This window comes from Panulirus ornatus, chromosome 49 (genome assembly GCF_036320965.1).
Source record: "Panulirus ornatus isolate Po-2019 chromosome 49, ASM3632096v1, whole genome shotgun sequence".
NCBI classification, from domain to species: Eukaryota; Metazoa; Arthropoda; class Malacostraca; order Decapoda; family Palinuridae; genus Panulirus; species Panulirus ornatus.
In genome coordinates, this window is record NC_092272.1 from 3903917 (window position 1) to 3921038 (window position 17122).

At 36.5% G+C, this 17122-nt stretch overlaps 1 protein-coding gene across 7 annotated transcripts in view; it reads left to right on the forward strand.

Moving 5' to 3' along the window:
* Positions 1 to 16625, forward strand: part of LOC139764324 (semaphorin-1A-like) — a 466398-nt gene extending 449773 nt beyond the window's left edge. The window contains exons 7-19 of one of the 7 annotated variants that reach the window (XM_071690825.1): positions 1344 to 1431; positions 1716 to 1820; positions 2093 to 2326; positions 3512 to 3714; positions 3918 to 4063; positions 4637 to 4771; positions 5710 to 5880; positions 6256 to 6386; positions 7190 to 7237; positions 8259 to 8360; positions 9069 to 9302; positions 15355 to 15550; positions 15734 to 16625. In XM_071690825.1, the coding sequence (XP_071546926.1) occupies positions 1344 to 1431; positions 1716 to 1820; positions 2093 to 2326; positions 3512 to 3714; positions 3918 to 4063; positions 4637 to 4771; positions 5710 to 5880; positions 6256 to 6386; positions 7190 to 7237; positions 8259 to 8360; positions 9069 to 9302; positions 15355 to 15550; positions 15734 to 15902 (1962 nt within the window). In that variant the 3' untranslated portion in view covers positions 15903 to 16625. The remainder of the gene's footprint in view (positions 1 to 1343; positions 1432 to 1715; positions 1821 to 2092; positions 2327 to 3511; positions 3715 to 3917; positions 4064 to 4636; positions 4772 to 5709; positions 5881 to 6255; positions 6387 to 7189; positions 7238 to 8258; positions 8361 to 9068; positions 9303 to 15354; positions 15551 to 15733) is intronic. The other 6 variants (XM_071690826.1, XM_071690828.1, XM_071690827.1 and 3 more) reach the window with 6 other exon arrangements.
* Positions 16626 to 17122: the final 497 nt, after the last annotated feature.

Genomic DNA, 17122 nt, shown 5'->3' on the forward strand with positions numbered 1-17122 from the left:
AAGCGGGAGCGCTACGACTACTCTGTAGTCAGTATCGCCCCCGGCCACTACGCATAAGCTCCCGGGTTCGAGCCTGGCTGTTCCATGGAAGTGCGCATTCATACGCATATATATATATATATATATATATATATATATATATATATATATATATATATATATATATATATATATACGTAGTTTGCTCCAAGGAAAGTGCATGAAAAAAAACATGATGCAGACCCATATAAATCTGCATTATGTTCGTGCACTTTCTTTAGCTCAGACGATGTTTAAAAGTCATCAGCGTGGCATTTGAGCCAAGGTCTACGGACGGCCCTTAGATGGTACCGGCTTATGAGCCTCATTAGCATAACCACCCACCTCGCACAGGTTTATCAACAATATCAAACACGTAGTCAAGGGATGAAAGGAACGACAATCCACAACAGCTGTAGTAAACTCGTACCTCAGCAGATGCGATGAGTAAGGTGTACGGACAAATGAATATCACCAAGGGTAGCTGACCTTGGGCTCTCAGATCCAGATGAGGGACCAGCAATAAATTGGAGCTTATCGAGTGAAGGGCTTCTCGCCCCAACAACAAAAGGGCTGGATCCACTAATTGAAAAATGGGATGGAAAAGTGGTAGAGGCTACAATACCCCCAGTAGGCTAGCCATGTTTCTTACCACCGCATCCCCATTCATGTGAATGACCCCGTCTGCTTTCGTCATATTCCTCTGTACAATTGACGACAGTTTTACACACTCCTCTGGTTATTAGCGTGTAATGATTCCGATACTTAGAAAAGGGTTCGATTAAAGAATTATCAGATGTTTGTGTTAAGGGTGATGTAAAGGCAGCCAGGCCTCATCAACTTTTAGAAATAAAGTACTTTCTTCCATTAGCCTGTACGCCATTGTTACTATTTGTTTGCGAGCTGAATATATTTTTGGACTGGCCAATGTGTCATGAAACAATGTACGTAATTGTACCTTTAAACTGAATATTATGTTGCATTTCTTGCACTGTGTTTGCTGTAATTCATAGATTATTAAAACGTTTTCATGTAGGTATTTAAGGATTTAACAATGAGTACATAAAATACAGTGACTTACAGAATTTTGCCTCATTGTTATGTGGGTAAAGACGTAACTAAAATTGTATGTTTTAAACTACTTGCGTAGGTATAGAATCTGTAGTGTTGTTTAGCCTTTCCTAGAAAGTAGATTAAATTGATTAAAATCTCCGTTGTGTGTATAACGAGTACATTTTAAACTCTGATAGATGTTGTACCCATTTCATTCATTGATCATCGACAGATATGATTTGATTTTCTTAATTTTTGCCTTGACTTTACAGGTTGACGGCAGCTTCAATTTCACGGAGAGCAATGGCGCAGGCCAGTGTCCTTATGATCCCAGACACAATTCTACCTTCGTCTACGTGGGTAAGTGGTGCCCTCTTTTGAGGCAAGAAAAGGTCTGGTCCTTCTCAGTGTAGATAATATACGATTACATATTCAGTTTAGGTCCTTGCTTATTTCTAAATTGACTGGATACTGAAAACAGACCTGCATTTTTCATAGATTTTGCTTCCTTGGACTGTGGCTTTGGAATGTTATTAGACCATCTTCATCAATTGGCTAGAGAGGGTTTTGAGTATGACACTTTAGATAAAGAAAACGGGCACGTAGATACATTATTATACTTAATATTGTTTTGCTTCTTCCAGATGGTGAACTTTACTCTGGGACGGTGGCTGACTTCCAAGGGACAATTCCCCTCATCTTTAGACAGCCCCTTAAAACAGATCCTAATGACTACAAGCAATTGAATGGTAAATGATAATGACAAAGTTATTACTTATAACTTTGAGGGGAAATTCAGATTTTTTAGGCTACAATATTCAAGTCAGTTTAAGCCTTAAGTATTTTTAGATAGGTTTTTAAAATTTGAAATACCGGATTTCCAATTCTGCATATGAAATAAATTTAATGATAAAAGAAAATTAATTCAGCCTTGTGTATATCATCTGTACAGTAGGGTTTTTTATATTATCAAAGAATTCTGCATAGTACTCAATAATGATACCCTTTTCTCTCTCATCAGCTCCAGATTTTGTGCACTCCTTTGAATATGGGGACTTTGTCTTCTTTTTCTTCCGGGAGACTGCAGTCGAGTACATGAACTGTGGAAAGCGTGTGTATTCTAGAGTGGCTCGAGTTTGTAAAGGAGACAGAGGAAGTGGACAGCAACGTTTTAAGTTCTCATGGACTTCTTTTCTTAAGAGTAGACTTAATTGTTCCGTCCCAGGGGACTATCCCTTTTACTTCGATGAAATCCGTAAGTTGTTATGTACTGGCTGTTAGTTTTGCCCTTAAGTTCAAATGGCAAGACCACCCCTTGACCTAGCCATTTAAATCAGCGTTAATTGAGTAACCCCTTCAGGATACCTCCACAGTAAAATATTAAATGTTATAGAATTGTTGATATTTTTTAATGAAATTATCTATACTTTTACTTCTACCCTCTTCTATCACTCAATCTGCAGCTCATCTTGACACAGCCTCCTCAATAATCTCAGACTTGGGCAGGATATCTCACTTGGGTAGACAAAATCTGGTGCAGTTTTATGCCTCCAAAACACACTTTTTACCCATCTCTCTATCGAAAATTCCTCACAACTCTCGTTTCTCCTTTGATGGTTCTGTAATTCAACCTCGACTTGGTGAACATACCTGGTAATACTCCACTCTTTCTTAGAAACCCCATATTACAGGAATAGCTAAGTTTGCTTCCTAGAAACTGGGTATTCTGATAGATGTCAAAACTTCTTCTCTTCTGAACAATTGCTCCGTTTATACAAGGGATTGATTAGTTCTTGTATAGAGTGCTGCTCTCACATTTAGGGTGGTTCAAGCTCTTCATCCTTACTTGACAGAGTTGGGTCAAAAGCAGTCTGCCTTATAAACTGTCCCAGGCTAACTTCCAAACTTGATCACTTGCCCTATGCTGCAGTGTTGGTTCACTTTCCATATTTTATAGGTATTACTTTGGTTTTAGCTCCCAAGAGCTGGCTGCTTGTTTGCCCACACCACTAACTAGACCATACAATACTCAGCAATCTGCTACATCATATGATTATTGTTTGGCCATCAGCAACTTAAGGTTGGGCAGTTTTGTTACCTGCTTCTTTCCCCACACATCAAAGCTTTGGAACTCTCAACTTTCTCATGTCTTTCCCAGTAACTATAACCTGGCACATTTCAAAAGACATATTACACTTTCTCAAAAATTCGTAAATACTTTCCCTTGTCGTTTGTTTTTCCTTATCATAATTCTCTCCATATTTCAATTATGGCCCAGCCTTGATGTGGACTTTTATCCATGACTGGAGCCTTCAACATCAAAAAATAAATACAGCCTCATGAAATTATTTTGTTTAAGAAATACATTGTTTTTTATAGATAGTCTGTAGTCACAAGTTTTATACTATGTACTAATAGCAAATTTTCAACATTGTATCAGAGTCAACAACAGATGTCATCTCCGGAGTTTATGGGGGTCAGAGTCACAAGATCATATATGCAGTATTCACAACACCCCCCAACTCAATCCCAGGATCAGCTGTGTGTGCATTCTCCATGCGCTCTATTTTGGACACCTTTGAAGGGTCCTTCAAGGAACAGGAATCCCTCAATTCTAATTGGTTGCCAGTCCGCCAGCCTAAGGTAATAGCTTCTGTTTGAGATGATTGCAATGACTTTCTCACAGGAGAATAGGTTTTTCCATAAAGTTTTTTAGCTTTCCAAGAAACTTGCATTTAATGCACAATTTCTTCTATAACTTTTCCACATATTTAAATACTTAATAGGTTAGAGACTAATTTCTATCTATTAATGTTAATTTTGATGATTAATTTTCACCAACACAGGTACCAGAGCCCCGTCCGGGAAGCTGTGTTGAAGACAGTCAGACGCTTCCAGAATATAACATTAACTTTGCAAAGACTCACCCACTGATGGATGAAGCTGTTCCAGCCTTTTTTGGTCGACCTCTTCTAATGAAGGCCTCATTTGAGTAGGTTTTCTTTTAGATTTTGGAAATCTTAATTACTGTTACTGTATCTGACTAAGGGATTTGATATCCATTCAGCAAAGCATTTTGATTTCGCATGAGCATATTTAAGACATGATTTGATTGGTACATTTAAATAAGGATGTACAGTGAAAAGTAAGGACTGAAGTAAGCATTATGAGTATATCCAAGTTGAAGCTATAATTATCAGACAGCAGTAGGTTGGGTCAGGAATAAGCACATAAGGATGTGCAACCCAGTTTAAGCTGTATTTATGGCAGTAATTTGAATTACTGGTCTTATGTTTTAATAATTAAGTTATCTGCTTGGCTGCTCTTGTTTGCTGAATATTCTTTAAGAGTATAAGTACTGATGATGATTACCTCTGCTTCCGCTAAGATTATATCTTACTTCAACATCTTGTTACTCTTAGCTTGTCAGTTTTACCTTATTAGCTGTCTCATTACCCTTATTCTATGGGAAAATTATGAAAACTACATACAAATTTAGGTGTGTGATGTACTACATCACTGATGCTTGAAAATAATTGTAAACAAAGCTATTCTGCGATTCCAGATATCGTTTCTCAAAGCTGGTAGTCGACCCACAAGTTACTTTTTTGGATGGCAAGACTGTTGATGTGCTCTTTATAGCCACAGATAATGGCATTATCTTCAAAGCCATCAATACGCAAGCATCTGAAGGCATTAAGTAAGTATCTTGTCAGATTCTCTTCTGTAAATCCCTCAAGAATTGGTAGGACATACAGGGTTCATGTTGGATGGGCTTTTATGGATACATCTATTAAACTACGGTTTTAGTGTTTCCTTTTCAGGTATGCTTTCAGAGGTAGTTATGTAATTCTCTGAAGACCAACATCTGAGACTACATTTATAACCTCAAAACTTGATCCCTTTGTTTACAATTTATGAATCATACTTGTTGGCTTTTAAAGCTTGTCACTTCATGTTGGAATATTACTGTATGAGGAAGTAGTCTGTTAGTGTTAAGCCTTTACCCCAAATGTAGGTGATTTTGACCAGTTTTTCATGCATTGATACCAGTTTTCTTTCACACCACTCTCAATCAGTGTGTTTAACTGGGTCATGAAAGTAATGATTTTGAGTACCACATCATCACCTCAGAAGTGATGACTGATTTACATTTCATGCACTTCTTTCATTGTAAAAGACAAATGCCCCTCTGCACATTCTTTAGAGCTTTTTCCTTAGCCTACTTATGCCTTTGTTAAAAATCTCTATTACACATTCACATTTCTCTTCAAATCTTTACTATGTCACCTTCAAGGTATATAGTAATCTTTCTCCAAGCATTCAAAATCCTACTGCCGTATATACTATACCAACGAAGCTAAAGATTTCTTGGCTGTAATTCTTGACATTGTTTTCACTGTTTAAGGTTAAGGGTACTGTGAATAAGGTCTCTAGCCTACATTAAAGGTAGAGTTTTTATTGGAAATTACACCCCAGAAAAGGGAGCTAATGGACCAATTCACCTTGAATATTTATAGCTCTCTTAGTTCACAAGAGTTCCACCCTTGCTGAGAAAGATTTTTTCATAAGTTCAAAACTTATTTTTTCCCCGTTGATATTACATGAATATTTTTTTATTCTCTTTGATACTTACAGCAGTATTGAGCCAGTGGTGATTGAGGAGATCCGTGCATTTGAGCACCCACTTCCCATCATGAACCTGCAGATTGCACAGCATGCTGGGGGAGAAAGCAGGCTTATTATTATCACAGACGATGAAGTAAAATCCATTCCTTTGCACCGCTGTCATAGAGCTACCACCTGCAGGTACGTTTTCCCTTTTCTCGTTTTCCTGAAGGATGTTAGGAGGGTCATTAGGGGCTTATCACATGGGTGGACTACAGAAATTACAAACATTTTTCATTTTCCAGAGAAATGAAAGTTGCCGTAGTCATTGTTTCTTCTTAAGTTTGTTTTATCTTCTTTTCCAAAACAGTTCAACAGTAGATTTATATATTTTTCCATGTGAAATCGTAATTCTGGTAATGGTATAATGCAGGATATTTTTTTGCTAAGCCAATCACATGAAATATTTGTATTGTGCATGGAATGTTAGAGAATTTATATTACAAAATGTTTTCCTCATGCAGTGATAATTGCTGATTTTTTCCTTTTTTTTTTTCATTATTCTTTACATAATAGTGCATGCGTAGGGCTACAGGACCCTTACTGTGCCTGGTATGAGGGACATGGACGCTGTGGCCCACTTGGTGCACAACTTAATGGACCAGTCTTCCAAAATGTTTCGGGTCATCATTATCATTGCCCTTACAGTAAGTACTTGCTTCATTGGCATGAGAAACAAATAGGACAAATAAATGAGAATTACTTTCAGTTTTGTGTACTAAAATGACAAGTGTTTGCTTTTGATGTTATTGTGAATGTCTTTAGATGTTTAGATAATTAATAATGTTTTCTCAAAATGTTACATATATGTTCCTTTTTTCCTTTTTAGAATAGTATGTGCAAATGGTGGGGATTCTGTTAACTTTTTTGAGAATACCACCAAGAGAATGAATCCATGTACAGTGGTAAATTCCCCAAAACGTGCTTTAATAACCAACCGTTTGCTTGGTAAAACATTAACTGTGTTTGCCCTCTCAGTCTCCCCACCCCCCTTCCATATCATTGCAATTACTGATGGGCTATTATTACCATGCTAATATGCTCTGTTATTTTGAGTTGTCTGTTGTATAGAACTGTCTCCTAAAGATGCAATGAACTTGGTGATATGTGTGATGGAGTACTAGCAACATTCTTGGGTTTATTACATCATTTACCTTCAAGTGAAAACTCTTAAAATTCATTAGATATGAATATACTGTCAAACAGTGTTTGAGTTCCCTTCAGTTGCTGGTATTGCATTATTAAATTTGTCCCAATTTATGCCTTAAGAGTTGTGTGTATGTGATATAGTTTGTAACATGCATCAGACTCATTGTTTAAACTTATGCGATAGTCCCTCATGTTTTATTTAACTTTATTAGTATGTGATAATTGGCCATAGATAGTGAATGTTCCTTTGCCAATAATGTCTTGTTGCATCTGTGCTTAGCATGGCCACGCTTTATTACAGGCGCTGAAAATGAGGTTTACAATCCATCTACGCAGATACAAACAACTGGTAAGTTTGTTTATAAGTTTGTTTCTAAAACACTTTTTGGTTATATATTTCACCAAATATGAAATTGATTTCTTAAAACTGCATTAGACTTAATTAATCTTGATTGTTGATTTTCTTTATTAAGGAAGACTGCATTCTTATGAACAGGACATAATAGTGTTATAATAAGTATGCTGTATGTAACATGACATTTTCATGCCATGCTGATGAACTTATTTTTCTTTTTATTTTACACATTATATAATTGTAAGCATTATTCCTATTAATACTAGTATGTTGTATTTAATAATTTCCATTTGCACATTTCACACACAGCACACTCAGATCTTCCAGTCTCTGCACCAGAGTTTGCACACATCACAAAACCTTAGCTTATTTACCAGACTTTATTCACTATGAAGCAGCATAACCCTGCTTTATTACCACTTATTATCTGACTTAAGGATTATCATAGCTATTCTTGTAACCATAGCTGCTGAAAAATACTGTATCACTGTTTTTTTTTTGCTATACTGATTTCATTGATTATCCAATACATCTGGTGTTAACTCTTGCTTGTTTGTAGAAATCTTTTAAGAAACAGTCTCATTTTGTGTTACATTTTGTTAACTAACACCCTAAGTGTGTGATGAACAACTTTGAGTAGCCTTGACAAAATGGGATTTTCATTTAGGAAATAAATGTTTATGAAATTTGCGCTGGTGTATGAGAATTCTGACAAGATTATACACGATTTTTATGCTCTATCAAACTGGGTTGAATGTTGATATGCTTGTAATCAAATATCCACTAAAAGACAGTTCTATGACAGTGTACAAGAACTAAGTACAGCCATTAAAATGCTTCGTCACATACAAACATCGACATCTGATGGAAATTTTATATTGACAGCATCGAGAGTTGTGGTGCAAATGAACACTCGCTGGATGCATTTCTGTATTACTAGTCATCATGACATAGGGTATTGTCCATCTACCATGGGATTTATCTAATTGCCATTCGGGTTATGCTCCACTCACAGAGGCTCCAAGCCCCCCTGAGGTAGAGACGTGTGCCCCATGTGTCTGTCCTGAGCCTCCCTCCTCGCGTCCGCCCCCTGTTACTGAAGTTATCCCCACAGAGGGTCAGTTATGCAGCACAGTGCCCACACAGTGCCATCTCTTTTATCTCCTCATTAATGTAATTTTGATCAAAATTAAGAACACCAAGATTTTTAATTGATTCACTGTTCTGATGTTTAGGTATTCTTGGTTATTACTTGCACATACTTTAAGCATGAGGAAAGTATGAGGAAGATTATTAAATGGCATTATGTGGTTCAGATGTTCTGCTCATAAGTTAGACTGAGCATTAATGAATTGGAATTGGAATTTCAGGTGGAAGATACACATTAATCATAGGTGTACCATGCCCTACTAACCCTGCATGAATATGCTTATGAGGTATTAGATGCCTGGAAAACTTTATTTACTTGAAATCCTTCTTTATTCTCTCATTATACCAGCTGAAGATGCCTACTTCAAAAACTGCTACTGGACAACAGCATGGGGTTTTCAGGTTCCAGAAATAGGTTTAAAGTAATTTCTTTTTATATGATTGAATGGATTACATTAGTAAACTTTGAATTTTGTTACCACAAAGCAAATTTGAATATTATGCAACAGTTATTTGATGCCTTAAGAATGGTTCTTAAATTATTTTCTTCACCACAGGGTTACTCTTTTCTTGCATGACGGTGATGGAATCTATCCCAGGCTTGTGTCATCTTTTGCTTGTAGCAGAACCTGGAGGCTTAACCCTTGTCTGACCTTCTGACCCTTTGTGTCTGCAGGGTCAGTGGATCACTCAACCATATATGATCCCCCACTGGAAGAGGATTACCCATCCTTGGAGAATAATAAAATCCCTCCACCATCACCAGCAAAAGAAAATACTAATCCCAGCAACAATATTCCACTTGGTGTGTCTGAAGATGGAGACATGCCTAATGAAATCCTCCTTAGCACTCTGGGACGTGAACCTAACAAAGAAGTTGGCATCGCATATGCTGAAGGCGGCGTTACCGGTAAGCCTAGTCCACAACACCTAACAGGCAGGTCATGGGATGGCATCACTAAACACTTTCTAATATGGGCTTGAACAGGACGTCCTACTGGAATGATGTTCACTCTGTCCCAGGAAAAAAAAGCCCATATTAGGATTCCCTTTGTCTAACTTAATCACTCACATGCTCTGAGACCCCAGCTACCCCTTTTCCATGTAACATAATAGACTGACAAATCAAAGCATTTTGTGTCCTTTGACGCCTATACAGTCTTCCCTCCCATGCCCTTGAATGCCATTTTCTGTGTCTCCCTGACCAACTGTTAGTTGCCTGCCCTGGCCCGACCCTCACTGTCAACACCGACTGACTGCTGTTTTAGAATGTAGATTCCTTCTTATGTAGCATCCACTTCCCTCACTGCTTTTAATTGTTTTGTTTATTTACTAATATATTTTCTGTCAGTGTAGGTGATAATGCAGACTAACCTGTGAAGATGTTTAATGGAGTGTATTGCATGACATTCTCAGTTATATTTTTCATTCAGCGTAAATCCACACCACTAACAAAATGAGCTTTTCAAAATTGCATATGCATCGGAATTAGTTGCTTACAGACACATGTCATCTTTATTGATATGAAGATAGTTTGTAGCGATAGTAATACCCTTTAGTCATTTGGAATACATTAGCACTCACCCACTCAGAGCATTCCTGTTACAAAATTATTTACATTAGTTAATTAGATGATAACACATTAGACTGAGTATTTTACAGCATGGCTTTTATCATATACAGTACTGTATGATGTAATGCTAAGCATTCCAAAATTTCAACATTGTAAATTTAAAAGACAAACACTGATGTTAATGCAACTGTACCCAAGACTGGACTACATGACTGAGTGATTCTTTAATAATGTTAAATCTTGTTTTTGTGATTGATAATGACCATAGGAGGAATAATACATTATTAATTTAGCATATTGATTTTATAATTAAAAACTAACACATACAGTAATATGAACAGGGTCTATCTCATAGGTTGTCAGGAATCTTACGAGAATGATAGCAGTTTGACTAGAAAGCTTCTCAAAGATTTTTGAAGTCACTTCTTTTCATTGTTATAGTTTTTTTGTAAAATATGATGAACCTTGATATTAAATAACTTTAAAGGATTTTTGTATCATAAATTTTTATGTAATTCAGTGTTTTGTGTTTAGTGTTTTTACTCTCTCCTTCTGCCTGCCTTTTTCATCTGTTGCAGAAAGTTTTATCTCTATACTGTATTAGCTTTATTCATTACCAAAAAGCCATCGTAAGTGTATTGTCTTGCAGTCTAACATATATCTTTTTCTTCTGAAAGTAGCTGTAGGCCCTGATTTACTTACAATCTTCATCTTCTGTGTGTTTTCATATTGACTCATTAACCAGCAGTGACTATTGCCATTAAATTAACATTTCCTGCTGTACTTTACCTTACATCACCATATTACTGTAACTAGCACCAAAGCAGTTGGAAGTAGATCAGATCTTGTATATCTCTGTATCACATATACTAACTTTAATTATATAATGTTTCATATTTTTATGCTGAAGAAATCAGAATTATTAAATTGCCTCAGTGAAGCATGTAAACTTTAACATCAAGCTGCATAGGTTTTCAAGCCTTTGTAATTTTTACCACTTTCTCAGTATACAGTTAAACTCCTGCTTTGCAATGAAAACTTTTATTTAGAGCAAGCAGTGCCAACCCTCTCTGCAAATTGAGTGCTGTGCTACCTTGACATGCACTGCTTAGCATGGGATGCTTAAATGCTCCAACAATTTAAGCTAAATTTGTAACAATTGGTGGTGATGGTAGCTTTTGCTATGTATCTTTTGCCAATATTTTCCCCCTTTTACCTTCTCACATCAATTTCCACACCTATGGGCCCCAAAGGTTTTATGAAACATAAAAAAGGAAACAAAGGCAAGGCAGGCAGAATGGACTAGGCTTACAGTTTGAATCCTAAGTAATAATTTAGAAGAAATTGCATTACAGAATTTGCTCTTGTGAGTGGAGATGAAAGGAGACATCACTTGTTTCGATCTTGTTGTGCTTAATGTAGTTCGTGAAACATATGATAATAGCATTAGTTAGGGTATATTCTTTTTGTATTTTCAGAGGAGCCATGAAATAATTTGTTTAATGCCTAAAAAAAAACAGTAAATTACCTATTGTGCTAACAAGTCTTGATTGGTTTGTTGGTGAGCTGTAGCCTCTTTAGTTAGATTGTCACCCTTTGCTTTACATAAAAACATATTCCATAACATTTCCTCTTTATGTAAGAGTGTCTTTCATCTTACAATCCTAGTTGTTATCATATACCAGAGCTCAGATCACTTTTTTGGTAGTTGCCTCCTGTATGTAACAACCTTGCTCATTATTTTGCAACCTTTTTATTTTCAAAAGCCCTGTTGAAATAATTAAGTCAGTAGCAGTACCACCTTTTCCCATGTAAGAGCAGTATGGTACATACAGATTTCTCTTCACTTTTTCTCTATAGCCATCTTTACACTTTCACAGGTCATGATCCAAGGGGAGTACTCTTAGATCCTGATTGTCATCTGAGGAAAGCAGTGATTTCCTACATTTTAATTGAAATAAGAATATGTCAAAAGGATTGTCATTATCATATCAAGGAAAACAGGAATACAGTAGCAACCCCACTGACAAGAAAGGTTATCTTTGTCTGGATTTGTAGATGTGATAAAGTAACTGCTGTTTAGACACAGATGATAGTCGCAAACCATTGGAAAAGTTGTAGAAAAATTTTACTCCTTTCACTCAGATTTTTAGCTAATTTGACCTCCATCACCCCATATGATTTGAAATTGTGAAAAAGACCTTTTAAACTTCGTCTTCAGAGCTCAGCTGCATCTTGGCGTTGTGATCTGGATATATATAGTAAATGTTGATTTTGTAACTCCAATATGATATACTGACTCCTGGTGATATAGTCTTTAAGGTTTGGTGACCCATAAGTGTGAGCACTTGACCACAGTCAGCTGATTATATGTTTTTTAGTTTTAAGATAAAACATGATATTTCCATTTTCCTTTTACAGGATCCTAAAGTTATGTGCTATCAGCTCACACAATTCAAAAACAATGATAAAACCAGTACAAAAGCTAATACTTTGTTATTGTCTCTATACAGGAAAAAAGCAGGTATGAAGAAGGGACTTTGTGTACCAGCAAAGCTCACTGATAAATGGTCTTCTGTGTACCAGCAAAGCTCACTGATAAATGGTCTTCAGTTACCCAGATTATTTTTATATTCCAGCTGTGAATAATACTTCATTGAAAACAGGGCAACAGGCATGCAGGATGACAAGTCTTCCATATATTTATTTTTAACTGCGAATTCCTGCCTTGATCATAAATCACATGATAGTTTGAGATCTTCAGTGACTTCAGAGTTGATGTCTCAAGAATTATTCTTTTTTGATCCTTTATGATTATTCTAATTTTTACTATAAATTTTGCCTTTGTATAAGGTCCCACAGATGCAACTCAGCTCTTAAGAAGTGAAGCAGTGTGAATAATTTCCCTTTAGTTTTTCTTTCTTTTTTTAGACTCCAGTCACGGACAAATTTAGACTTCAGTAATGGACAAAAGTCCGCTTTCAAGGCCAGCCCTTAATTGAAATAGAGAGAATTTTGGAATGGAAGAAGACAAGGGAAAGTATTTACAAATTTTTGAAAAAGTGAAAAACATGTTTGAAATGTGACAGGTCATAGTTAATGGGAAAGACATAAGAAGGTAGGGAGTTCCAAAACTTCGACATGGAGGGAAAGGAGCAGGTATCAAAGTGGCCCACCCTTGTTGGGAATGTAATTCTTATTTTGTATGTATGGGATATGTATGTCAGAATCATGGACAGCATGGAACTTTGCAGGCAACAAACGTTTATTTGGAAGACCAGTATCAGCAAGAATTTGTAAATTTGGAGAAAGTAACTGAAATTGCTGAATATGCATGGATGTAACCAGGATGAGATGGTTACTGTATTTGATGCGAGGAAGTTGGACATTTTGGTTCTTAATGAGACAAACTTGAGGGGGAAGTAAATACAATGGCACTAGTGAAAGGAGGAAAGTGAAGGAGAGGGTGTCGTTTTTGATGAAAGAGCTGTGGGACCGTTTAACCCTTTGGCCATTGTACTGATATCCAGCTGCATTCCCAAGGAGTGTCAATTCTCAAGTTAAATGTGAAAGTGGCGATTGGTCTTTTTATACTACTTTATTATCAAGCCAGAACTATAAAGTTTCTATGTCTGGCATTAATATTTCTAACAAAATAAATGATGCAGCTAGGGTTGTTAGTAAAGTATCTGGGGTCAGATGCTTGCGGGATGGCATCAGTTTCCTCAGGTGAAACATTTCTTGCTCTCAACACTCATTCTAGTGAATAGATTGTAAAGGCAATGAAAAAATCAAAGGGTTTTCGTCAAAAAATGTTTTGTTATCATTATAGCTAGTTATTATTCCTTTGATATCCTTCATCCCTTTAAGTTATCCATACCAACCCTCCAAATTCACATTTTGATATATGTAGATATTTAGTTTTCAAAACAAGGCAAGATTTTTGTAAAAAAGACTTGTATGTTGAGAGACTTTAAATACTTTTATGTTGAGAAATTATTAATGCTTACCTGTCCTCAAAGCAGCTGCAAATCATTGCATTTGCAGTCAAAATTTTAACTGCAAAAGCTTTAATAGAACTCTGCAAAAATTTATTGATGGTTTTCATGAGTCAGTTGAAGACTTAGAGGTTAAAACACTGTTTGGGTATCCTAGTCATTCCTTTCTTAGCTGCTGTGATCAAGTAGTGGATTGACCATTCCCTAGACCTGCAATTGTAGATCCATATGAAATGGAAATAGAACTTTTGGAGCTTCAAGAGGACGAGGGGTTTAAGATGTTAGATGCATCATACAGAGTTCTGGAAACGGCTTTCTCTATAACAGCACTCTGAACTTAGAAAATAGTCTGTGACTCATGATAATGAATTGATGTATTCTGTGCTGAAGATCTCTAAAACATTGTCCAGATCTCATGGATCAACACCTCAGGAGTTCCTTTGTAGTCCTGGTAACATTTTGCATAGTATCAAAGATGGAGACTGAGCAGAGGAAGTCACATTGAAGGTTGTGTGAATGGAGAAAAATTGGAGAAAGTGAAGTGTTTTAGATATCTGGGAGTGGACTTCACAGTAAATGGAACCATGTAAGTGGAAGTGAGTCACAGAGTGGGGGAGGGGGGCGAAGGTTCTGAGAGCAATGAAAAATGTGTGGAAAGAGTGAACGTTATCTCGGAGAGCAAAAATGGGTATGTTTGAAGGAATAGTAGTTCCAACAGTACGATATGGTTGCAAGGCATGGGCTATAGATAGGGTTGTATGGAGGAGGGTGGATGTGTTGGAAATGTTTAAGGACAATATTTGGTGTGAGATGGTTTGATCAAGTAAGAAACGGCAATCAGATATGAAAAAGATCTATATAAATTTTTATACTTTTTTGCGATTTTCTGCATAGCAAGTTCGTGCCAGGAACAGAAGATTGGCCTCATTTGATCACATTTAGTCTTTACATGTCATATACAGTGCATTAAATCCAGAGCCCGTTCTCAACAGTCAGTCCCCACAGACCTTGACATGGTTTCCTTAAACTATTTCACATGCCCTGTTATAAATATGTGTTTGGTATGATACAGGGGACTTGAAGAAAATAGATTCAAGCGTGGATCCAGTTTGAGGAGAGAGGGAATTAGACAGCTAACCCTTCCAGCCTCTCTTAATTTGTAAATTGTATGAAAAATTTTCATGTGCCACATGGAGATTTCCGTATCTGTTTTGTATGGTTTGAAGGTCTAGCCATACATGCATTAAACAAGTTTCTGAATTCATGCTGAAATGCAGTTCTTATGCTCTTGTATTATTACCCTAGGTTCTGCATCTTTTGATTTTATTTATTTGTAACCAACTGGTGGTATGGATGTAGCCGAGGTTATATCAGTCAATTTATTGTCTCAGGTCCAGTGGTTGGAGCTTCACTTGAGGGCCCACCAGTCTACTCTGCTGAAACCCTGGCTATTGCCGTAACCACTGCTTGCGTAGCTGCCCTTGTCATTGGCTTTATCTCAGGCTTCCTCTTTTCTCGCAAATGCAGAGGAGATGAATATGCTCACACGTACTCAGAGACGCCTTACTTGGATTCAAAACTCAACAAGTAGGTAACAAAAAATGCATTAATTTTGATGTCTAGCTATTTTTTGTACTTGAGATCGGTGAAATTTAAAAGTTGGTATAAAAAAGATATAGACACATCTTCAAATTCTCTCTATTGTTGCAAAGTACCCTTCTTTCATTGTTTATAGATAATGTCACATCATAACTACTACTTTGTTTTCAGAAGAGACAATTTAGTACCTGCAGCGGACCCAAACATGTACACGGCCAACAACAAACACATCAACAATCTGGTGACTAACTACAACCCCAAGAACATCAATGGCAAGTCCAATACCAATACCACAACGGACAGCAAGCTGCTTAAGCCTGCCAAGTGTGCCTATATTTGAATGGGTGGGAATAGTCGCATGTTGTTGTTGGCCCATATGTATTCATTTTGATTTTTACTATGAACAAGCCTTTAGCATCAATATATACTTAGGCTTGTTGCATTTTGATCTGAAATTGTCTTGAGAAAATTTGTGACAAGACACAAATGCCTCTCTTCCCCACAACGTAGTCTTCCTCCTTATGACTTGTTGTGGAAGGCTTGAGGTATATATTTTGACAATGGATGATCATTGCTATCTGTACAGCTCAGCCTATCATGAGTTTAGGAAAAGGGTGAATCATACACAGGAAACTACTTCAGTTCTACTTGATCCTGAGTGCATATCAGTAGGTTTCTGCTAACTTTGAGAAAGCGGTGAATATAAGAGAAAGTTAATGGAAGAAAAGTCATTAGGAACTTGAAAAAATGGAAAGACTCAAATTGTGTCTCAAGAAGAGGGCTTATATGATTTAATGACTGTTGCAGGACATTGTTAGCAGCTGCTGTTTGGACTTAGCATACAAAATGCTGAAGATAAAGTGTTGATGGTGGTGAAAGCCAAACATTCCAGTCAGGTGTTTACTGTGTGAAAGTGTTGGCCACAGCTGGAAAAACAGTTGAATGCTTAACATTCTGGAAAATAGTTGAGGCTGAATATCTTGAAAGAAAAATGTGCACTTGTACCAGTAAAAACATGGTTTTATTATTTTTTGAGGGAGTGATGTGTACTGAAGTGTAAAAAGGAAAATTATTGGTGGTCTTATTCCCAAGTTTCAGATAAATTGAGGATTCATATGGTATGAACTGGCCTGATAGGATTTGAAATCATATTGTAAGCAAATCCAGAATAATATAAAACTTCATTGACACCAGGGGTTATCTTACAGGGGCAAGATAAAGAATATATATATATATATATATATATATATATATATATATATATATATATATATATATATATATATATATATACATTTAAGAGAGAGTATTAAGCACAGATTTTATTCATAAAAAAGAGCCCACTGAATGCAGTGTGAAAACTGCATATCCTCCAAAATTTGAAGATAAGATTTGATACATCAGTAATTAAACCAGATTACAAATCCTATAAATAAACTTTTTTGGGATGTTAAAAATGTCAGTGGCATGTGTTGAGATGATCAGATAATTACTTTCCATCCTGGTTCCATCAAATCCATCAGTAAACCAGTATGCCCTTCCTTTGTAGGCCAACCATGT